The 24511-nt window shown below is 46.5% G+C and overlaps 2 protein-coding genes across 11 annotated transcripts in view; one reads left to right on the top strand and one right to left on the bottom strand.

Moving 5' to 3' along the window:
* ARHGEF5 (Rho guanine nucleotide exchange factor 5) overlaps nucleotides 1-24511 on the bottom strand; it is a 34306-nt gene that overhangs the window by 9467 nt on the left and 328 nt on the right. Inside the window, exons 1-5 of one of the 7 annotated variants that reach the window (XM_039720043.1) lie at nucleotides 23662-23784; nucleotides 2568-6105; nucleotides 1108-1189; nucleotides 682-746; nucleotides 156-415 (exon numbers count right to left, since the gene is read on the bottom strand). In XM_039720043.1, the coding sequence (XP_039575977.1) occupies nucleotides 156-415; nucleotides 682-746; nucleotides 1108-1189; nucleotides 2568-6090 (3930 nt within the window). In that variant the 5' untranslated portion in view covers nucleotides 6091-6105; nucleotides 23662-23784. The other 6 variants (XM_039720063.1, XM_039720081.1, XM_039720090.1 and 3 more) reach the window with 6 other exon arrangements.
* The window catches only part of LOC120507436 (protein transport protein SEC31-like), a 21241-nt gene continuing 20940 nt past the window's right edge, over nucleotides 24211-24511 (top strand). For all 4 annotated transcript variants that reach the window (XR_005628757.1, XR_005628756.1, XM_039720114.1 and 1 more), the window contains exon 1: nucleotides 24211-24462. Coding sequence is in view for 2 of the 4 variants with exons in the window: in XM_039720114.1 (XP_039576048.1) it covers nucleotides 24211-24462 (252 nt within the window). In the remaining 2 variants the exon portion in view is untranslated. The remainder of the gene's footprint in view (nucleotides 24463-24511) is intronic.

Below are 24511 nucleotides of genomic sequence, written 5' to 3'. Positions count from 1 at the left end.
TTCACACCCCATGCTGCTTCCAGCAGTAGAAGTGACCTCTGCCTCAACCACCTGCATTCCCACATCACAGATTCTGCCCTCTGCTTTAACCCCTCTTCCAGAGACTCTTTCTTGACTACAAGACCACCCATTTACTTGTCACATCTATCCCTTACCTCCTGCAGCCTCTGTTCCTCACGGGACATGTTAAGCAGCATTCTGCTGCCCCGTACCATGGGGATGTCCTGCCAGAGGGATGCATTAGATGAGACTGACAGACGTTGCAAATATGAGTCCTGGGGAGACAGCACTTTCCTCCGTAGCCTCGGGGAACTTGGGAAACTTGACTCTATATCCTCTGGATAATCCACCCTCTTCTGGCTTTGGATGGCCTTGTTCAGAGCCACATCACTGTACTCCTGATACAGCACTCTTGCTGTGGAGAAAGACACATAAATTTATCTTTTTTGTTGTAGCAACTCACCCTCTGCTTCAACCTGAAGAAAACTCTGCCCCAGACTGGGACAGCCAAATTCAGGCAAAGCTCCCCAGCTGCCCGAGTGTACTGCAGGATTTCAGCTGCTTTCCCTGCTCTCTAACACTACATCCTCACAACCACCACGTGGCAGGAGTCCCTCTCCTTTGTGCTCACTGCAAGGCGGAGAAGGGACTGCCACAGCACCCCAGGCAGGAGGCACTTACAGGAGTTGATCAGCTTGGAGTGCCGGCGCTTGAAGTTCTCTGTTGTGTCTGCAGACTTTTTCTCTCTGCCAGGGAATAAGGATTTCAAAACACAGAATGAACGAAGGGCACAGCACCAGATGGCTTATCCAAACCTCAGAGACTGCTCTGTCACAACAGGGACCTTTTCCAACAAACTCAAGCTCCACAAGCTTTACTTGACACAAAGGGAAAACTTTGGCTTAATGGAAAGGCTGTCCTGAAGGCACAGAAATACCTCTGTTGCAGTAGGGTTCTCTTCAAGAGAGCACAGACTGAAACACAGGCCTATGGCATTTAATTAAAGTTTTCCATTCCTTATCATCATCTTTGGTAACTCAGAAACAATGGAGGTGTCTGTGCTGCACAGGGATTGGGGCAAATTCTAAGGGTCTTTGAGAGACTCACCGCATTATAACTGTTTCTGAGCTGACTGGTGGTTCCCTGTGTGCCTTGTGAGCTTCTTCCTCTGAAGGAACAGAAGAAACCTCTGCACAGAAGACAGTTGGAAAGTAAACACATCAGTCAATTTTTAGACTTAATCTACGATCCAAATGACACACACATATCACTTACCTATACCCCACCTAAGTGGCAGTCTTGAGTTGGAGTACAGGTGCCCTCGTGACATTTATTTCTGGGTCAGAAACATTCTAGTTTTAATAATCCTTGACATTACTTACACTTCACATCTGTTAGCCACATTTACTTTTCACACAAAGAAAAAGGCTGACATTTTAGGCAGCGACAGTAACTCTAGGAGCTCCAGTTATGCAAGCAAAGACATTGCCTGTGTGCCCTGTTTGGTGCTGTCCTTACACTTTGAGCTACTAGGGCCAGGCATGAGGAGATCAGTGGAGCTGAAGTGTAAAATTGGAGAAGTCCTTTTGATCTGTGAGGGATTTAATCAAATAAGGTGTAAAGAAATTCTAAATCTGAAATAACTGGAAGCAGAAAAAGGAAGAAAGCCCAGAGACTGAGCTGCAGTTATGGTTAAGTGGAAAGACAGTACTATTGCCTTGAATATTTTAAAATTTGGAATCAAGAAATTACAGGCCAAACATATTCACAAATCTTGAGATTCAAGTTCTGCCTAACCTTTTACACCCTTCCATATCCCCCTCCTTTTCCTCTGTGCCAAAAATACAGCATGTTTCAGAGCTTCAAAAATAGACTAAAGTAAGAGCTAAAAAGAAGCAATTACTTAAAGTTCACGTAAGATATAGTAAGGAACAGACATACATCCTGATAGCAAGTTCTGCTGAATGAGCTGCATTACAGAAGATGCATGTTTTCCCCTTGTGACATCAGTGATTTGACTTCTGTGCAAGCTGGGACCTTGGGTTTGACAAATTTCCATTCTTATCTGTACTCTCAAATCCTGCGCTCACAGGAAAATCATCTTTTTTAGAAGGCCAAGTGGGAGCCTAAAAGTGCCAGTTGCAAAATAAGGGGAGGCAGCAAATAAACAACTGATAGAGATATGGGCTACTGAGGATATGTGTGTGGCTCTTCTTTACTGCCTCAGAGATCCATGAAATAAGTTTATTGTAGCAGGTATTAGTGTGGAATGGGAAGACTGAGCCCCAGAGTGCATCCCTCAAGGATGCATCACTCAAGGGAACAAGCAGGATACACAGGGCAGCAGAGAGGAAGGAGGGCACAGCTGGAAAGGGAAGCTAGGGGCAGGATAGGAGAGGGCTGTAGGGTTGGAGCAAGGAATATCACCAGAAAGGCACAAGAGCCATGCTAAGCTCTCAGCTCTCATGCTTCTCCATCACATTGTTTATTTAATTTAATCCTACATCTTGATAACTGTTCTAAGTTGGAGGGGGAATGGAGGAAGGGAAATGGAAGAGAGGACTCACGCTGCAAGATGTCTGGTGGTACTGACATCCTCTTCAGGCCCTGACGGTGCCAGTCCTTGGTTTTTACTCGGCTTTTAATTGGGTTTTCTTGATTGGCTGCTGGGTCCTGCACAGCTACCCCAACAGTTTTTTTGTCTGGCCAACTTGATGATTTTTCCAAGGGTGCATGTTTGGCCTTTTCTTCCTTTGGCTGGTGTTCTCCTCCTTCCAGCCTTTGCCTGACCCTCCTCTCACCTTCTGTTTTCTCTGTGACTGCCAGTGGAGCCTGGATGCTCTTTGTGTCCCCACCGAAGCTACCTGCGGGCTGCTCCCATCGCAGCTCCTTGTCCCGGCAGGTTGTTCTGGTGGTCAGCGGCAATGGAGGGCTGAGACGGAGGAAGTGGATAGGATTGGTGAATGCAAGCATTGGAAGTGCAGAGTCTCTGCTTTTGGAGTCTGGGGATGTTATCAGGCCTTCCAACGAGGGCCAAGAAGGGTGGTCAGGTGAGGATTTTCCACTCTCTATATCCATGTGGTGATCTGCTGTTTCAGGGCTGGTGTCAGAGCAGCCAACCAACATTTCGTTTCCAAGAGCCAAAAAACTTTTGGTCAGCAAACTGACCCCTGAGTCATCAGAAGTCTCTGTATCATGGGGACCTGAGTCACCAAGATCCCACTCTCCACTCACTGGAACAAGGTCGTCTCTCTCTGCTAGACTTTCTCCATCAGAAGCAGAGGCTACAGAGTTGGCATCAATTGCAGAGGTAGCAGTCCGGAGAGGACGGCTTGGAGCAGGGTGAATGGCTCCCAGCTTACCATCATCCATCCCACATCTGAGGGGGGGCCTGGAGTGCGGTTCAGGAGCCAGCAGCTGGTCACCTTCAGGGGCTGGAGGTGGAACAAGGTGATTTGCATGGAGTGCAGGGGCCTGAGCTTGACTGGGCCTTTGGACATGGGAAGGAGGGTGAGGAAGCTGTTTGGCATCAGGCTCAGACACCAGAGGTAGGCTTGAGTGGGACACAGGGGACAGAGGTTGTCCTTGCTGGTTCACAGCAAGGACCGTATCATCTTCAGATGGCCAAGTTAGGGTGCTCAGGACACTGGAAATTCTGGATCCAGGCTCTTTTTGGTATAAACTGCAATCAGGCTTATCAAATAAAGGCACTTGTGCTTTATGATCCATATCTGCTGCCATTTCTTTTCCATGTATAATGGCACTTTTTTGGGGAGAGATTTGATGAATTGTCTCTGGGTGGCTCAGAGGAGTGGAAGTCCTTCCTGGTGTTTGGGATACTTCCAGAGGTCCTGCAATACTAGCCACAGACGTCCTATCCCCAGGAAAGTTTCCTTGTAGAGGAAGGGAGCTTGTGTACATGACAGAGAAAGAAGATGGATCACTAAGGTCCTCATTAAAGCCTTCTTCAGAAGTAAGGAGTTCATGGGAAGCCTTGGCCTCCCTTGCACCTGTCCTTACAACAGCGGTTTCTGCTGGTGTTGGGTCCCACCCTTGTGCAGGAGCAGCTTGGTTGGGTGGCTTCCCTGCAGAGTCTGGCAGCTCGTTCAGGCTGGTGCCAGGACAGTGCTCGGGGGTCACAGAGGGTATTCTGGCACCCTCCTGCTCTGGAACAGATGCTGACACCACTGAGGTGATCTCTGAGGGGGAAGCTGGAATGAAGTCCCAAAGCTCAGCTTTTCCTGTTATAGGATTAAGATCTATGGGATCAGGTGGCTCCAAGTTACTGGTACCAGAGGAGGGGTGTGCTGGAACAAGAGACTCTGGGTTCTCTGCACTAAAAGGTGCTGTCACCCCTCCACAGAGTGATGCATCACTTTTATCAAACCTCTGGACAGCTTTTCCATGACCATCACTGTGCTCATTCTCTCTGCTCAATCGTGTCTTATCATCCCAGTGAGTTTCTCCAATATCCTGACCACCGATGGAAAAGCGGCCAGAATCCTCCAGGTCTTCTGCTTGGTCAGAGACATGGCACATGTGTGGAGTTTCCCGCCCTGGGTTGTGGTTATTTGAGGACAGAGGACCGACAGCAGGTGACTGACATCCAGAACCTGCTTCTGTGACATGAGCTTTCAGCAGCACGTCCTCACCAGGATGCTGATCCACAGAGACAAGTTCCCCAGGAGGAAATACTGATCCTGTTTGCTCAGACAAGGAAGCATTCTCCAAACCACACACATCCACATTATGCCTGGAAACAGAAGGTATCTCTGACCCAAAAGCTGATGATAGAACCTCTAGTTTCAGCTCTTCCCCCAGTCTGAGCTCTTCCCTCTGCAGTTGCTCCCGCTCATTTTGTTCCTTGCTTTTCTGATCTTTGAGCTCCAAAGGTTTGCCTTCTTCTGGCAGATTCTGCTCTTTGCACTCTTCCTCTTCCTCTTCTTGCTGAAGTTCAGACACTGCCTCCTCCCAAGCTGGCTCCTTATGCCACGCCACTTCCTCTGTCCTTTTAGAAGCACTCTTTCCTTGGAAAGCACTCTCTGCTGAAGGTCTGCCCTCAGTTTTTCTGCTATCATCTTCTAGATGAAGGCATTTAGAAGCAGATGAGGTCTCTTTTGGAACCATTCCCTGGTCTTTGACCATGCTGGTATTCCCTGTTTCACCAGGTGAGTTGTTTCCTTCTGCTTGTAGTGAACTCATTTTGCTGTCACATGTCAAGCTGGAAGACAACTGATGGAAAGAGGAAGATTCTGTATTCTTTTCCAAACCCTGGGGTGCTCTTAAGCTTTCCTGAACATCTTTGGAAGTGTAAGGTTTAGCTTTAGTGTAAGGTTCTACTGCTCCCTCTGAGGTAGGCTGCTCATCAGGTGCTGGTGCCAACTTTTTGGTGCTTTGCTCCTGCTCTGCACCAGCATCAACCTCCTGCAAAGAATCCTTGCAGATGTTATCCAGAAAGGGTTCAGCCTTATAATGTCCTTCTGAAACAGTTTTACACACCAAAAAGCACTTAGGTGTCTCTCTCTGAGAGGAAATGGCATCAGCCAAAGGGGATTTAGTTTCCTGGGCCTGAGGGTCTGAACCATGAAAAGCCAGTTCTGCCTGGCACTGAGGAAACTCAGTGCTGAGCTTCACAGCCTGCAGGATGGGGCTGCCAGGGGCTGGCTCATCCTGGAATCTGCTGTGAGAGGAAGGGTCCTGGTTGGTTTCCAGGTCAACCAGTTCCAATTGCCTAAGTTTCAGCGAATAATCCAGTCCACCCTCCTCTAAAAGCATTTCCCCTTCCAGTTCTGAGAGTCCCTTTTGAGGCTCTGTATCCCCTTGGGCTTGTTCCAGTCCTGCTGGCACTTTTTGCATAGAGTTAGAGGGCCTGCCCAGCATCTCTGCTGCTTTCCCTGGAGCAGCAAGGCAGTCCTTGGGCGTGCTGAGCTCTGGTCCTTTTGCAGAGTTAGATGAGCTGGTGCTCATTTTGGCTGCTGTGTGAGTGGCATGATGCTCTCCTTCCACGGCTGAAGAATCCCAGGCTTCCCCAGTGATGCTGCTGGCTCGTGGGGGAGTGGTAGCTCCCTCACTGGTTTCTTCAGACTCCATCAGTGACACATCCTGCTGAAGAAAAATGCATTTTTCAGTTACTACTTCATAATGATACGATGGATCTAATTCACTGCTTCTACTGCAGCTGATCAAAACCAAAATCAACACTGCACATCTAGTGGGTGATAAGAGCTGGGAAAGAAATACAAAGACTGAGAATAGGCAAACACTACATGTCAGCTTGAAATATTAGAGTAACACCAAAATAACCCCACTGGTGTCTTTTTAGTTTCACATGCAAATGCAGAAAGTGACTTTGGTCAAAGAGCAGAGGTGCTGAGCTCTCTGCAGTGCCCACAGGGCAACTTAGGGAAAGTGGTGGCCATGGCTGGTTATCTCAGATGCAAAAGGGGATACCAGAAGGCATCCAGAGAACAAGAAAATTTTCAAAAATCTCCACTGATTTTATGGGGCAAGGTGGATAAATACTCCTGGCCTGTCCTAGCTGAGTTTAAAAGTTCTCTCTGATTTTTGCCTGTTCTTTGGTGCTGATGGTTCTCTTTGCAGATCTCTGTGTAGGTCTGAAATTCATTGCAAATGATCACAGAAATTAATTAACAAAACATAGGAACATAGAAATTTGATTAACAGGTAACTAGGACATGACACAAGACACAAGATATTTGCAGGCTGTAAACCACATGGGTTGAGAGGAGTAGCTCTGGTATGTGTGGACTAATCTACAGACTAGAAAGAGAAACCACGTCATCATTTAGTCTACTCTTTTAGGGAGGGGGAAAGGAAAAAAAAAAAGCCATTTCAGGATTGTTGGACAGTTTCCCAAAGGACACAGTGGAATTTCCCATCCACTACTGCATTTGAAGTTCAGACATGACAAAGCACTAAACATTTGGAGTATGTCTGTGAAAAGGACAGAAGAATCTGATTCACCACTTTTATCTCTCTGTCTTCTACCATAACCCACAATCCCTACCTGGAAAAAAACTGAGAAAGAGACAAACTGTTGTGGCTCCCTCTCTTTTCTTCTATCGTGATTTCCTTTTGCTACAGTGGCTCTGTAGTCACAAGTACCAACCTCTGATCCCACACAGAAAGTAAAAGCAGTAAGAGCACAATTACATCTGAACTAATTGTCCCAGTTAGCTCCACAGCCAGGGCACGCCTGAAAGCTGGTTTAGCTTCTGTTTTCCCTTACGTCAAGTGAAACAAAACACCTCTCTGAAGGGAAGGAGCGCATGCTCTGGAGTTAGAACTGAGGCATTTTATACACCTTCATTACAGAATTGTATTGTCATCACAGAATGGTTTGGGTTGGAAGGTGCATTAAAGATCACCCTGATACAACCCCCTGCTGGCAGGGGCACCTTCCATTATCCAAGGCTGCTCAAAGCTCCTGAGCAAAATGTGACCAGAACATTTCCAGGGTTGGGGCAGCTACACCTTCTCTGGGCAACCTGTACCAGTGCCTTCCACCCTCATATTAAAGGATTTCTTCCCAGTATCAAATCTGTATCTCTCCTCTTTTGGTTTAAAACATATTCCCCTTGTCCTATGACTACCTGCCCTTGTAAAAAGTAGTTCTCCCTATTTCTAGACACCCCTTTTAAGTACTGGAAGGCTGAAATGAAGTCTCCCTGGAGCCTTCTCTTCTCCAGGCTGAACAACCTCAATTCCAAAAGAAATTAGGAAAATAATTGAGTTAGCTAATTAACCCATCAGCTAACTACTTCCTGTGTATTTTTTCTCATGTAATCTTTAATTTTTGTTTGTAGTGAAAAGACAGTCTTTCTTACAAAACCAGGCCAAACCCAGGATTTTTCAGCAATTTGGATTTTCCCTCCCAAGCACTGATTAGTTGTAATAGCTGTAATTTTAACAACCAGTTTGTTTCAAAGAGGTATGTCCATTCAGGGCGTTCCCACGGAGTTTCCAGCTGCTGTCAGCTACTACTAAACTTCCTGGATACTGCTAAACTGTCTTTTCAAAGGTTCCACATCAGATCCCTCTTGTACTACATTGCTCTCCTGGCTACCCCACATGAGTCTACTCAGCTCCAGACCTAGAAAAGTACTACTTCTCATACCTAACACAGACAGTCTTCAAAAACAGGCTCCCCAAGAGCAGAGAGACTGTTTAGGGAGACATAAGCTGCTGGCTAAGGAAGGTTTACTATTACCAAAGGTAGGATGGCTCATAAAGATCTGAACAGTAAAGTACTCAAGCCCACACTTTGTCAGGGGAAGAACTCTTGCTCACTGTGCTGTTTCACAGATGTACACAGCCCTGAATTTCCTCTTATTAAGCTCAAAATGCTAGTTTCCACCTCCATGGCTCTGTTGCAAGGGATTTGGACAGGTGAGAGGACAAGTTTAAAGCTGCATTTGGAGCAGTTCCATGATGATACTGGGAGGCACGGTAGAGGGAGGTGCACAACACATCAACACTGGAAGCTGCCAAGTGAGATTTGTCTTATCATATTACTGCTAGGTGTTTTGCACCCCTCAGGGAGAGCAAGAGAGGAGCTTTGAGAAGGGAGGCAGGAGAAGGAGCAGGCAAACCTTCTGCAGAGACACAAGAGGAGGACTTATGCATCTTGCCAGGGAAACTGTTAACCTCCTGGTGGAAGGCTGGGAGCACCATAGTAGAAGACATATGTCTGCAATAAGGATTTCATGGAGATGGAAGGGGAAATAATAAAACAAGACTGACAGCACCCGTAGTCTTCGCATGCAGAGCAGCTATGTACAAGAGCCCAGTAATTACCAGAAGAGAGTGTCTGTGGAGCACAGTCACATTAAACTCCCAACGCAGGTCTGCTCCATCAGAGGAGGGCCCAGGAGACCCCCAGGAGCTCAGCTACCCAAAGCAAACTTGCAATTAGCATTTTCAGCAGGGCCAATAATGTGACAGAGCAGCACACAGGACCCATCTAGCCTCTGCCACTAGGCAGGATATACAAACTCTCAAAGACAATTCACTGTTTCCCCTTTTGGGGCTTACTGATCTTTCACATCTCTTACTGGATCAGATGATCAGCTGGCCATCACTCCCTCATATCCTCTGTCTGTGAAACAAAATGTTGAGATAAAGCCACTCAGGCTCTTCTCTAGAGAGGGCCTAGAAACACCAGACTCCAGCTCCCATGCACTCAGCTTTTAGGTGATTCTGGCTGCACAGAACCCCTCCAAGCTGGAACAGTGGGAGGGAGCAGCTGGCCACATGCCAGCACAAAAACAGATGCTTGGTCCTGCTGCAGTCACAGGCACAAAATCTGAGAGGAGAAGGGTGAAGGAGGTGGCCTGGTGAGCAAGAAAAGGACAGTAGTGAAAGCATGAGGGCACAATCCATCCACAGCTTTCCCAGATTACAAAAGGCAACGTGAATGTCGTACTTCCTCCCACTGTGGGTTAATTCACCTGGACGGAGATGACAAACACTTCTGGTTTTAAATAGAAAGTACCTCCCCTTCCCTCCCCCCCTCCTCCAACAAACAAGAAAGGAGCAATAACAAGTACTGTCAAGCACAGACAAGCCCTTCAGCTAGCCAGGAAGCAAGGCTACACACAAGTGGAGCCCTGAGATCCTCCTCCTCCTCCAAAAGTGGGGAGAGATGGAGCATTCTGCCTGCCACCAGCCTGGTGCCAGGTGCTGCCCGGCCACCCTTGGCCCCACTCCCCATCCTGCTCCCCTGCTGCAGGCCATGGAGCAGCCCACACGCCCAGGCTGCTGTGAACATGCTCCCAGCAGAGAAAGTCCTGCCCTGTGACGCGAGGATGGAGCTGCTCCGGCCCAGCTGCAGCCATGAGCTTCTGGCAGTGAGAGGAAAGGCCTTCACAATAATGTTTGAACAGCAAGGGCGAGGACACCCTTTTTCTCATTGTAACAAAGGGTTTCCCAAGTAGTCCCTAGTTTGGGTTTAACCTTGCTGGTGCAGCCACACCATGGTGTAGAAATGCCAAAGCTGTATTTAAGGACTGCAGCTCAGGCAGGAAAGAGTATCATGTTTGGCTCTAACACCCACCCAAAAAACAAGGCTGCCCTGAGCCTTTTCCTGCTATCTCAGCTTGGTTTAATAATCTTGGTCACACAGTTCAGGTACACTTTACAAGGAGCTGAAGGAGGGAAATTTATGTTAGATATTAGGAAGGAATTCTGTCTTGTGAGGGTGGTGAGGCTCTGGAACAGGTTGTCCAGAGAGACTGTGGCTGCCTCATTCCTGGCAGTGTTCCAGGCCAGACTGGATGGGGCTCTGAGCAACCTGGGATAGTGGAAGGTGTCCCTGCCCACAGCAGATGGGTTTGGGACCAGGTGATCTTTAAGGTCACTTACAACTCCTTATCATTCTATCACATTGAATCAGCTCAGAGCCAGGCTTTCTCCTCACAAAATCCAGAGCTCAGTGTGCAGGACAGCACCATTTCTTCCAGGAAGCCACACACTGGACTTCAGTTTGAAGTTTGAGATGTGAAACTGAACACAAAGCCTGCCCTGCCACAAACCTAATTTTTTATACTTCCTCAGCCCTCAGCTAGTCCTGCCATGCTTAGGCTGGCTCCCTCAGCTGCATGTCCATGTGGGAGATTCCCACTGCACATATTCCTCTGCAAAGAAACATTCACCAGTCTTCACACAGCACCCCAGGCTGCTCTATCGCTGTACAACCCATCAAGGGAGGTGAAGGAGGAGGGTCAAAACTCTTGAGCTCAGGAAGAGATAACACGGGTGCTAGAGATAAGAAGGAAGGAGGGAAATAATGCAACGTGGAGTCAGCTTTGAGAGCATAGAGAGCAGAAGGAGCTTGCTGAAGGAAAAGACTTAGTAAGATGATCTAAAATAGCAAAATAATGTAGTCTACTGCTGTGCTACAAAGTAATGGTAATGTTCTGGGAACCAGGAGCTGCCTCAGGTGTCTTAGGCAGAGGAGAACAAAACACAGCCACCAAAAGCACCTGACCTCCTGGAAAATGCATCTGAGCTGCTACTGAAGCTTGAGAAACACAGATGAGACCTCCCAGTCACACCAGTGAGAGAGTTTGCCCAAGTTTTAACACACCCAGTCGCAGCTTTCACTTGTCATAAGCACACTCAAAATACGCTGAGCCTATTAATTATCTAATGACTCAGTAACTGACAGGAAAAAAAAAAAGAGGATACTTTTTCATACTTTTCTTACACTGGTAGGTATTTAAGTAGATTACAATACTTAATGCTAACAAAAAAAAAGTGTCAGAGAAACATAATTTTGGGTTGAACACAATTTCATCTTGGAAATTGTTACTGAACATTTGGCAAACAGCAAGTGAAGAATGGGGCTCGGATTGTACATTGCACTTCCGAGAGATGCAATAAAAATGATTCATTCTTAAGATAAAATGGGGTCACCTGTAAAGCAAAAAACCCAGTTCACTCTAAGCAGAGGTTAAGTTTATATTCACAAAAGTAATGGGTAAGCCTTGATATGCTGCAGTTTTCTAATATGAGAATAAACAAGAATAGTGTGTGATTCTCACTGCTAGAGCTCAGTAGAAAGATAATTGACACTACTTGGTGAACAGCAGAATTCCCACAGTGGAAGTAATGTATTGAGTCACTGCAAGTTGCTCTGTGCAGGTCTCTCCATAAACTCTGGGGATGGAGACACAAGTGACAGAAACAGCTGGAGTACAAAAAGAGGCAAGAACTTCCCAATTTACTTTCCCCGTGACATTCTATGCAGAGATGGCTGCTAGCAGCATGCTGTACACATTCCTAGATGGCATGTCTGCCATGAACCCCAGGAGTTCTCAGTTTCTCTTTGAGCAGGATGATTCAGGACCTTCATGGGACAGATTCTCCAGTTAGAGGCAGAATTCTCAGTCTCCCACTATGCTATGGATGTGTGAGCCAGAATCCCACACTGCTGGTTTTGAGTTTCAGATTAAAGAAGGCTCATGTTTGCACCAAACCATTCTGACAGATGCAAATGCCCTTAAGACATCAAAGGACCTGGAAACACACTTGAAAGCTTGGCCTTGCCCAGTCTGCACAGTGGAGCCATTTGTGTAACCTGTACGGATTCTGAGCACAGTTAAGCTACAGACAGGTAAGGATGAACAATATTCAGCAAACTGAACTGGGACAAACTGTCCTGCCCTGCAGAAAGGCCCTCCAAAGTTATCCTGTCTGATGCAAACAGATAATAAAACCTCTTTCACAGCCAGACCAGGTTCCACCTGGAAAATTGTCAGATTTCTGGTAGCTGTCAGAGCCCCAACAGAAGATAAAGCTGGAATATTTTAGCAGTGTGGGATGACTGATAAGCTAAACACTGATATATACCCAGCCATAAATATACTGTCAAAATCCTGCTTTTGTATTAATAGGTAAAGCACATCCTATGCAAGTAAAAAATGCTACAATACCCATAAAACTGCACTTTCCATGGTAGTGATAGCACAGTGTCATCAGCCATAACAACAGCAGAAAACCGTCATTCTCTGGCTTCAATTTTGTACCATCAATTGGAGAGAACAATAAAAAATTGCTGGATTCAGAATCCTATGAGATAGCAACCACAACAACAAAACCACACATTTATCCTTATGTTGTGCCCTTAGAAAGCATGTTTTCAGCCTTAGCTCCCCATATCAGTTTTAATTACCTTATGACTCCAGCAATGAGATTTATTTTAAAAAGCTATGAGATTAGTATCACAATCAAATCACAAAAATACTTGGCAATACTGTAGCAGTGATGGAACTTTGTACTGAAAACTGTAGCTAAAGAAAGAAAAATCAATCCAAAAGGGATGTAGAGATGTAGGTGGGAAAAACAGGTTTTGGTACAACCCTCCCCTAACCAGCTTCTCAGTGAACAAACCATTTTTTTCTTGGAAATTTAACTGGTGTCTTTAGGTCGAAGAAGCTACCATGAGACAAGTTTAGTATTGGAAGCAAAAAGTATTAGATATAAATAAAATGTTAAAAGAAATGTAAATGTGGGAAAGCACCAGCAGGGACCCCTTGCCTCTCCCTCGTGGAAAAATAGCTTCACACACCCAAAGCCACAGGAATTGTGTGGGTGCTGAATAGGAAGGTACTAATGTGAACACACAGAAAACTTGTTGTTCCTCACGGTCTAAAGCTTGTATGGCCAACTGGCACAGGTTTATTGTGCACATCACAACATTTTCTGTTTCTCATACAGTCCCACTTCCTAGAATCATGTGGTTATGTGAGAGTTTTGGCTTACAATTAAGAAGAAATGGATGAATGGCCTTTAATGGGCATGGAAAAGGCCAGAAAAACTAAGTATGACTCAACAATTAAATCTCGCTGTCTGGGTTCATCTTAATCCTAAACTTTAATTTGTAACTAAGGAGAGGAAGAGCAACTCCCTATTCCTTCTCTGCCTGACCCCTGTTTTTCAAAGGCTGGGACTCAGGACACTGCAGAATATTTAGGCCTGATGCACTGAGTTACATGAGCTACCAGAAACTAAAAAGGGCAGTGAAATACACTGTGATATAACTGGGTTAACTAAGATGAATAATCAAATTTGTCAGGCCCAAATTAGGTATTTGCAGATATCCTGCAAAGTTCATTTGTTTATATTCCATTCCTTAAAAAAAAAGGAAAAAAAAGAAAAGAAGAGTTTCTTTAATTCCTTCTGCTGCTGATTGTACAAACTTCCAACACCACTTGGATCTTAATAAATCTCAATTAAGACCTGACATGAAAATCCAGAATAGACCAATTTACTATGCATCCAGGTTGCTGCCAACATCTCCCTCGTGCCAGTGCACACATGACCATGTATGAGCCATCCCAGGGAGTTGTCAAGACAAAAAAAAACAACACAGGAGCAGAGTGATGTGAGCAGCCATAAAGGTATGACACAGGAGAAAAGGTAAGTAGTAAAGCTAAATCTGACAGCTTCCTGCAGTAGTTGTATATGGAATCAGATAATGGTTTGGGTAGGAAGGGTCTTTAAAGCCCATCTCATTCCCACGCCCTGCCATGGGCAGGGACCCCTTCCACTATCCCAGCTTGCTCAGAGCCCCACCAGCATGGCCTGGAACACTGCCAGGGACTGGGCAGCCACAGCTGCTCTGGGCAGCCTGTGCCAGGGCATCACCACCCTCACAGGGAAGAATTTCTTCCTAATATCCCATCTAAACCTACTGCCAGTTTGAAGCCATTCCCCCTTTGTCCTGTCACTCCAGGCCCTTGTAAAGAGTCTCTCTCCACCCTTCCTATAGGCTCCCTTCAGGCAATGAGGTCACCCCAAAGCCTTCTCTTCTCCAGGCTGAACAATCCCAATTCCCTGAGCATGTCTTCATAGCAGAAGTCCTCCATCCAGCAGGTCCATGTCCTCCATGTGCTAGGACCCCAGAGCAGCTGTATAAGCTGCACAAGAGGATAAGAACACAGGACTGGGCAGCAAAGCAGGAACAGGAAAGCAGAAACCTGGACTTAGCCCTACGTTCTGGTGAAACCACACCCAGGATCCACAGGCCAGTCCCTGCCACTCCAGCGTAGGTGTCTCTCTGTGTGTGACTGCCAAGCACTCTGCACACAGAGCCAGGTGCTCCCTCGGCAGCCCACGCACACCAGCAGCAGCAGAGCAGGGGGCTTTTACACCCTCAGTCCTGGCCCTCTGCTAGGAACATGTCTGCTGCCCTCCCAGGTGAGAAGCAGGCACCAGGGGAGCAGGATATTCTAATTGGATTCACAACCATTTCCACATGAGCGATTGTTTTTATGGTTTTATGTTTCCTTGTCTCGTTATTGCCACTGACTGGGCCGTTCTGGGGAACCCACAGCCAGCCTTCTTCCCATAGGAAAGGGCTGGCTCTGAGGGGATGTTGCATGGAAGAGAGGTGAATTAGGAGACAGCCCCTGTCCAACTCTGAAAACAAGTAACAACATGTGGAGACCCTCTGAAAAGCCCTGGAAACCTCCTCAAACCACCTGCAAAGTCTAGCAAGGAAATACTCCAAAGGGAAGGGAAGGGGAAGACATTCTTGTGACCTTGTCTTTCAGATAAAACTGAATATAAATCAGGGGTTTAAATGCTGAATATAAATCAGGGATTTAAATGCTGTTACTGATATACATCAGTCTTAGAAAATGCTTTTTATAACCAGCTTTACCAAATAGTACTACCTTATTTCAAGGTTTATAGTAGTAATTACAGCTCATAGATGTTGTAGTGAAGATTTAGCATTAGTTCCTAATACTGTCATTAACAGTATATTATAAAAATTTTTAAAAAAAGAAAAAGGTAGAGACCCACAGGTACAAACTTAAAAAAATTAAGAAACAGAACACACAGATGAATACTGATATTCTCTATTTCAGTATTATTTCCCCTTCTTTCTCAATGTGCAAAAATTATATCCACATACTTTCGTGTTCAGTACACCTCCAAGTGTGGACTAATTAAAAGCATTTATTTTATACCAGCTCAGAAATATTACTAACATTTCTTTGATGCATTAATTAAAATATTTTCCTATTTTAATAATAAAACACGTTTCAATGCATAAGGAACAACTAGAGATATTTTCATCCTTCCTCTCTCTGTTTTCATTTTTCTGCACATGAATGAGGGGGCAGAGTCTGTTTTCCACCACCACCCTTCCAGATTCTCTAAAACTGCACTCCTTGCTGGCTTCATGATCTTCAGATATTAGCTGAGCAATCAGGATCCTAAGATTGCCTTTGGGAGTCTTTGAAGACATCAACTCTGTCTCTTCTTGACTGGCCTACGGCTTCCTTTTGCTCAGCCCTGTGGCATGTAACACCACCTCTCTCTTTCCCCTCCCAGGTCCCACCTTATCAGATGGCAATGCTGAGGAGTAAAATAAGGTCTGTATACCTCAAATTTACCCCAAGCTCCTGAATTCAGTGTAGCAGTAAGAAATCAGAGGATGAGGCAACTTAACAGCGGCCTGTGAGTAACAGTGGAAAATCGAGCTGATAAAATTTCCTTCACCTCTTTTATGACACGGTCACAAAATGATAGCTCTGGCTGAGGAATGCCAAGTCCTCGCGTCCCCCAGCCTACACAAGCGTGCATGGCATATTCTAATTGGACTGGTGCATACCTTCCCATCCATGAGAGACTTCCCCCAGGAAGCCATAGGCACCAGGCAAATGAAATCAGAGACTCAGCTCCTTCGCCTTCCCATTACCTGCAACACGCTTTGATCAGCGGGGCATAAATAAACACGTAAACATCCCATCTCTGCCAAGGTCAATGAGATGCAGCAGAGTTCCTCCAGTTACCTAAAGGAGTTCATTGGACTTAGGATGGGGAAAATGCTTTGCTGTGCTTAAAAAAGAAATCACTGCATGTAACAGCAAAGCATATGATGTGGTGTGACCAGTGTAGTTTAGGAAAGCTAAGAGCAATAGAAAGCCTGAAGGGGGAAGGGTTGGGATTGTCAGTGGACCATACCCAAGAAGGATGGAAGAGCCAGAGCTCTCCTTCTTGGAATCCTCTTCCCAAACACCTTCCTGTATGGAAAATTTGGTCTAACCTCTGCCAGACTGATGCATCTGAGGAACTCAGCTTTCAGCACAGATTTTTGCTGCCTATTACTGAAGCCAGCACCTCACCTCTTCCACTTGTGCCATAGAAGGTGCAATTACAGCTGTCCCCACAGCAGGACACACAGCATTGCTGCTTTTGATGCAAACATGGAGAATACTCCAGCATTCCAAACCTTTGGCTATTCCTGCACTTGCCCTAGCAGAAGGTGGCAAAGATGCACCCTGCTGTTTTAAGTCTTGCCTCTCCTCATGGCTAGGGCTTATGAGCATGGGTGCAGCCACTAGAAATTTCAAGCCAGTGGGGCCCACAAAGGATATCTGTTAACACCAGTAACATAACCAGGCTGGAAGGGGAACACACATTAGGATATGGGGGGCTCTCCTTCCTACAGTGCCTCACTGCAGCCATTCATCAAAAGGAGTCTCTACAGATTACTTAAGATTGTAACCGGTTTTGGCGTACTTTTAGGGCAACCAAGAATGGCCCTCATCCAGCAGAATTTCCAATTCTGTATTCTAGCTGTTTGCAGCAGTTTCTGCTTGACTGAGGGTCATCAGTGCAGCTGGGGTAATAGTAAACTCTCCTACCTCCCAGCCATACTCAGAGGATAAAGCAGGGAGTGGCTGCTCAGTGTACTGAATATGCAAAGGCCTGTTATAAACACCATATCTGATTGCAACCATAAGCAAAGTCTTATTTAAGCAATCCCTTCCCCAACAAAAATATATCAGCTGCTCACTCTGTTCTTTCCTTCCGTGTCTTTTTGCCTCCAAGTTCTTCCAGATAACAAAACACATTACTAAGATATTTTCCTTTTGTGCTGTAAAGTTGTTTACTACAAATAATAGAGATTTTTCCCACAATGTAGTGTACATACTTAGTTGTTTTGGCTCATAGTGGCATTGCACTTGTACTGAAGGAGTCTCACTGCCCAGTCACTGAAAACCCCACTCCCATAATCTCACACATGTCAGATATTCACATTCTAATAGACATATCTAGTAGATATGTCTATTTCTCACTGTGCTCACATTCAGGGGAGATCCCTTCTCCAATTACATCAATTTTATGAACTTAGGACAGAGAGCATCAGTTACTTCTTACTCCCACTAAACACAAAACTGTATTTCTCTACCAAACTCTAGTTTAAAACCAAGCTGGTGTTTTTGCATGTGCTTTGCTTGACACTTCTGTATTTGTCTCCCACATCAGTTAATACCTTTTTCACCTTTCAGTGCACTTTGTTCACTCTTTTTAGCAATCACAACCAAACCTTTTACAATGCCACCTTTTAAATTAAGCTTTCAAAGGCAACATTCTAGTAAAATGCAATTATTATACATTTCAGGGCAGATTTGCTTCCATACTGCCTTGCTGAATGTGAGATTTCTGATCATGCCAGTTTTCACTGCATACACAATGCAGCACATCTCACCTTTTCCTGTTCTAGTCTCTTCTAAAGTAATTTGGCTATGACTATCAGAGTCAGAATCAATCCATCGTTCCCCTTTTACACTCAGATGCTTATTTTCATGTCTGATATCACTGTTATCACCCACTCAGCAACTGAACGGGCAAAAATGACACTGGTAGAGAACAAAGGAAGAAATGTCTGTGGTTCATCTGGATAACACCCACTGGGCAATTCAGCTGTCATGATTCTTCTAGACACACAGACACAGTTTTTAGCTGCTTTTCACAGCCCTGACCCTCCCTTGTGACAGAGCACACACTACAATGACATAACTTGCGTGCCTGGCCTTGCTCTTCCAGGATAAGGCATATTTCATTGCTCCAGCATACCTCCAAATTGCTCATCTTCCTCTCTCTGCCCTCCCCGAAATGAACCAGCTCAGTTTACTCATTGTGCAGGGGCAGAAGACAACGTGAACTGTAGGACTGATGTGAGAGGATGACTGCCTTCCCAGATGGCACCAAAACAAGCAATGTTCACCCTGTGCCTACAGGAACACCCTACAGCCTCCCTTTCAGCCTTCCCCACATGCCCTGACAGAACATTCCCTCTTCCCAGCTGTGCCCAGGGATGAGAAGAGAGTGACAGTACAGTCATGTATTCCCTATACACATCCCCAGTTACTATTAAAAAATTACTTAGTGACTTGAGGTAAACCCATTTCCCTCAATCACTTGCACATTTAAGAAAACATGTCACAACCTATAATTTGTTGTAAAAATATGGGATGGTCCCACTTCCCTTTGCCTGTCTCTCCACAGCATCCTCTCTCTGTCCCACGGTTTGTCACAGCAAAGAGTGTTAACAGGGTTGTGTGTTGTACTGCAGCCTTGTCAGTGCTACCACCCTTGCCCATACTGAAATTCTGCTTGCCTGTACCTGGGACATGCCTCTCCAGGAGAAAACACCTTGCCTTGGGTGCTTCCAACTCAGGATATTCTACAGTCTTGTGAGGAAGAGTAGAGAAAGGAGAGAAAAGTGCAGCATTCTCAAAGCACTCTAAGATCTACCAGCTCTATTGTATGCAGACTCAAGCCTGAAATACCTTCATGAGCAAAGCAAGTCACAGAAAAAGAGAACAAACAATGAGAAGACTTACTTGAGCCATGAGCCATACCAACCATCAGGACTGAATCCTCACTGCTCTAAATACTGTGCACTGTTCCTGTCCGGAAGAGCTGGCAGCATACTCAGAACACCCTTTCTTCCCTAAATCCAGCAACAGAATGGAAATAGACACACTGCACCTTCACAACTTCACCAGCAGCTTGGCAGCCCTCACCTGTAAAACCAGACTGTGATCTTGGAACACCTCAGAAAGAAGAGTGACTCAAATGTTGCAGATGGATTACATTTCATAGTCTAGAGTTACCCTTGGATGCCTGCACTATGGAATACTTACAGCAAAACTTCTGCATCTAAACTCAGCCTTAGCCAAGGATTTAGCCTGGAGCCCAGACCCACTAAAGACATCTGATGCTACAGCATCAGAGCTTTGCTAGGCACTGGTATGACATCTTTTTCCTTTGAAAACTATAATCTTCCCATCCATTCTTTCCAAGTTTCCACGAGCCCCTCATCACAGACAGCAATCTGTAGTGAAGACTTAAGGGCCCAAGTAAGATTTAAGCTATTCAAACAATCTGTGTAGGCATTTTTGATCATTACACCTGTAAAGGTGAGTGTAAAGTACACATACCATATAGCTTACACATCCTGATTTTTTGCAGCTGCCCAGCAAGATCACAGGCAAAGCATCTTCTACTCCTCCCAACAGTGGCCTTTGTGTTAGCTTAACATTACTTTGTGCACCTATTTCTATTATCAAGGGAATATGCAAGTGTAGCTATGGCAGCCACTTTGTGGCAGATGTGAACGTGTCCCCGGATTATCCCTGGGCTTCTGCAATCTGAACAAATCATGCCCTAACATGACCAGGATCCTAATCCCCTCCCCTGCCTCCAGAGGGGTGTATTTTGGATTCATAAACTCTACTGCTGGATTCGTTGATGAAGTAGGAGCTCTCCCTCCCCTCACCTCCTCCAGTCACACCCTGTGCAAGGCTGGGTCTGCTCACCAGTGCAAAGCTCTGCTCTGCCCATGGAGGGGACCACCCAGCTCTTAGATCCCACTGGGCACCACCCCAGCCTGGCCCTGGTGGAGATTTGGGAATTTCTGTGTAGGATCAGCATTAGGAACCCCAGTGCTTAATGACTCTGAGCACCAGCAAGGCTGTGGGCAGTCGCTCTCGCACACTGAGCCCCTGCATGCAGCTGGGTGTTCAATCTGAGATCACAAAAAGGTGGTTTGGTGTCCAAATGTCACACACTTCTCTGTGACACTGCAAAAAGGATATGTTTTCAGGAGGGGAATTTATGGCCATCTCTGCTTTAACGCAGTATTCTCCCAGCAGCAGGTTCCTGTGCTTCCTCCCACCTCAGTTCCCTCCTTGTCTGCTATCCAATTACAGTTTCTTCAGCCACTCCTCCTCAACCTCTCCTAGCATCAGAACACCCTCTATTTTGTATACATTTACATATGTGTGTCTATCTATGTACGTTTGTACACATATCATGGTAATCACCTTCCCTCTTCTAAATTTTTCCCACTATAAAAACCAATAGCCCTCCCCCTGACCTTACATCGAACTTGTACTAAAGTCATGGGAATTTCTTCTTTGACTTCATCTCGCTTTTAACCCAACCCCCCAAACATGAGGTCAAAACAAGTCCCCACCATAGGCTCTGTTCCTCATCCTGCAGTGTTCTGCATCGGACTTGAAGGAATGGTGTCTAAGAACAGATGGGGAATGGATTTTGTCTCAGCAAACCAATTCTACTCAAAGGGCAAGAAAGCTGGAGTCAATGGAAAATACAGGATTAATGAAGCCTTCCCAAAAGGGCACCCCACCTTGCTCAGCACTGAGAACTCACATCTAGAACACATGAATGAATTAACTTAGAACTTTTCTGCACCACTGAACCCTTCACAGTGTGTCACAGCCAAGGTTCAGACCTTCTTCTTACACTAAATGGTCTTTTCCACACAACAAATTTCAACACACGCTTCTTGACCAAAAACATAAAAGCATCTGACCTAAACCCAGTCCCAGCTAAACCCAGTTCTCCCAAGCCACGCAACAAAGTTAATCTCCACTACTGAGTAAATCAGGGCAGCTGCTCTCACATCAGCTGCAGAGGGAAGGCAAAAATATACACTGCCTTCTATGAAGATTTAAAGGTAAGGCGTGCTTGTGACAACTCCTCGTTTCACCAACTCTTCACCTTGCCAAAAGGAGTTCCATCCTCTGCCCTTTCTCTCCTGGTGGTAGAGGTGCATGTGTGGTCTCACAACAAACCACAGCAGAGAACCAGCAGAGCTGACAACAGGCAGGCACGACGGCTTCTTTCAACAGCAGTGCCAGCTGAGAGGATTTGTGCAACCACAGCCTGTTTATCCAAGCACGGAAATGTAGGAACTAAATGTGTGATTCCCTCTGGCATCTAATCCTGCTGTTGGAAGAGGTGGTCCCTCACCACATTTCTCATGCCCAGTGTCATGCTACACTTCTTCAGCAATCTCTCTGGACACAAGACAGGCTAATCCAACTTCTATACTTTTTTTCTTTAGGGAGGGGGGTTAATATTCAATTGGAGCAGTGACTGGACTGATCTGAGGCTACTTGGTCACCAGAGCTGATCCCAGGGAAGCAGCAGGAGCTGGCAGTCAGGACTGGATGAGAACTGGATCATTCCTTCAGCAGCAGCCTGTTGTGCTGCTGGGCTGCTCATTATGTGAAGCCCAGCTCCAAGCAACACGAGTTACTTAAGCAGTTCCCAGGAAGCCCTGCCTGCACAAAGACACCAGGCCAAGCACCTTCCATCACTGCTCTAAACCATGCTGATCACCAGACTCCAGCTCTATGGCTGCCCTCCTCCCAGAAGGAAGGGCTCAGCACAGCTAACAGCCATGGGCTTGCAGTAAAACAGACCATCTTTTATCTGGAATGTGTCATCCTGGCAGCAACAGGCTTTCATGTCAACCTGGCATGAAAACTTGTAGCAAGACTTTGTGGTTAGAAGCCAGGTCGGACAGATGGAGATAAGAAATTAGCGAGGGTAATCACCCATTGGAATAATTTATCCAGGGAACCAGTGCAGCCTATCGCTTGATACCTTGAAATCAAGACTGGGTACTTTTCTACGAGAATTTTGGATTCGATGCAGTGATAACCAGCTGGGAATGTAAATACCTGCCAGGGGTCAGGTGAAGGTATTTGTCCCCAGCTGGCTGATACCCTGAAAATCAACTGTGTGATTACCTCAGGAAAGAAGGAAATAACCTCTATGTAGAGCCCAATTGTCAAAACAATAGAGCACAACTGCATTTGCACTGAAGTCACTTCTGAGTACTTCATTAAAAGATTCAACAGGAGCTCAGTGAGGAGCTGCAAAGCGGAAAGGAATTGCAAAACTTCTGAGGCATGACTACTGAAATAAACTAGCAGTGGGTAATTTAGCCAAACAGTAACTAAGCAAACAACATCAACTGGAAAGATACCAGATGACAGAAAGCACAGTAAACACTTAGAATCAAACATCTTTGGAAAAAAATGTGATTCCAATTAAGAACTGGAAATCCCTTGCGGGCTGTTCCTTAAATTTTGCCTGGGATAACTATGGAGAGTGAATGTAATATGAATACAAACTAGTTAAATAAAACAGCCCATTTTAAACAAGACTTGAAAGTAGATTACATTAAAAAGAAAAAAAAGGAAATAAAAAAATCATCAAAAACTACAGCATAATTTGGCTCTTTACTGCTAGAAAGCACATGGAATAAGCGTTCCATAAGAAAGGATAAGATTCAACAGAACAAGCACAAGAACATCCATCTAAAATTAGCAGAATTAAAAAAAAAAAAAAAAAAAAGGCCTGCAGAACAGACTTACGGTCAAAATCTACCAGGATGCACACGAAGTTCTCAGAGGAACTATTTGTGTCCGACTATTTCAGAGAGCAGGAGCATCAAGCTCAAGCCCAGTTGCCTGCTGTCACAATCAACTGGACCGTATACCCCAATGAGACTTACGGACCACGAGGCTGCTGTACAGGCAGGACAAGACAAATGCCACCCTCAACCACAACGTGGCAAAACAAGGTTCTACACAGAAGCCTGATGAGCTCTTCATAACATTAACAAAAACTAAGAAGAACTCAGATATGTTATAACTTCAAGTCTGATTATGGATGCCTCCTCCTCACCCAATTCAGATGCAGTTCTGAAATCTGGGTCACCCATACATTATTCCTCCAAACCAAGCCACCTCCCTCTGGTGCAACCTTTTAAAAGTACTCTGCCCTTATCCAAGCCATCTCAAAGTCATTTAGGTTATGAGAAACTCCAAAACACCAGGGAATCAGGTCACAAAACTTCCAACAGCACATTACACATGTGGCTTGATCCAGGAGGAACAGGCACCCAGCTCCAGAAGAAGCCAACATAGGAATCCATATCCAGCAGCACCCTGGCAAAGTCTGCAACAAGTCAACACCGATGAGCTGAGCTCAGATCTCTGACCCCATAATTCCTACCAGGTTTGATGCAGTCTTAGCCAATATCTGGGAATAAACGAAGCATCAAGCAACGACAAACGCGGGTGCTGGGAGGACGATGGGTCAGGTGAGAGCCGTGGGAGCTCTGAATCCCCCCCTGGCAGGTTGGCTGGGGCGCTGGGGCTGCCATCGGAGCTGCTGCGGTGGCCGGGGCTGCGGGAAGGAGGCAGGAAGCGAGCAGCAGGCAAGGATCTCGCCTTTCGTTCCTCTGCCTTCCCTCCGTGACAGGCCATAAAAGTCACGAGGCAAGGAGGAAAACAAGGAGGTGTCCAGAGTTCAAGCACAGCACCCCCGCGACTCCCGGTCCGCAGCTCCCGGCGGGAGCTGAAAACCCGGCGAACACCGTGGGATCTCGCTCCTGCGTGGGAGGCACCATTTCTGCGGGAAGAGGCTCCTGCTGCTGCTTGGCAGCCGAGCCTGGGACCAGGCCTGCGCTCCGGGCCCTCCCTGCTGCCGGCAGCGGGCGGGGGAGCGGGGGGCGGCGGGCGGGACGGGCGCTGCCGTCGGGGCGCGGAGCCCCCGCCAAGGATGCGGCCCCCGGCCAAGGACGCGGCCCCCGGCCAAGGACGCGGCCCCCGGGGCGGCCCCAGGCCGGGCGGATCGGAGACCCCCTTCGCCGTGCCCTCGGGGGTACCGGAGCTCCCGCGGCGCCCGGGACCCCGAGGGGCTCCGCGCCCCGCTGGCGTCCGCACCGCGCACTCGCACCGGGCCCGCCGCGGGAGGAGCGACGCTCGCCTTCCCCGGAGATCCCTCCTCCCGTCCCCCTCGGGTCCTAAAATGGTGGGTCGGCCGCCCTCCCTCCCCTTCCTTCTCCCCCTGGTCCCGTCCC

This window comes from Passer montanus, unplaced genomic scaffold (assembly GCF_014805655.1).
Source record: "Passer montanus isolate IOZ18808 unplaced genomic scaffold, ASM1480565v1 scaffold106, whole genome shotgun sequence".
Classification (NCBI taxonomy): Eukaryota; Metazoa; Chordata; class Aves; order Passeriformes; family Passeridae; genus Passer; species Passer montanus.
The sequence above is the reverse complement of the archived record's forward strand: the minus strand, read 5'-3'. Positions and strand labels throughout refer to the sequence as shown.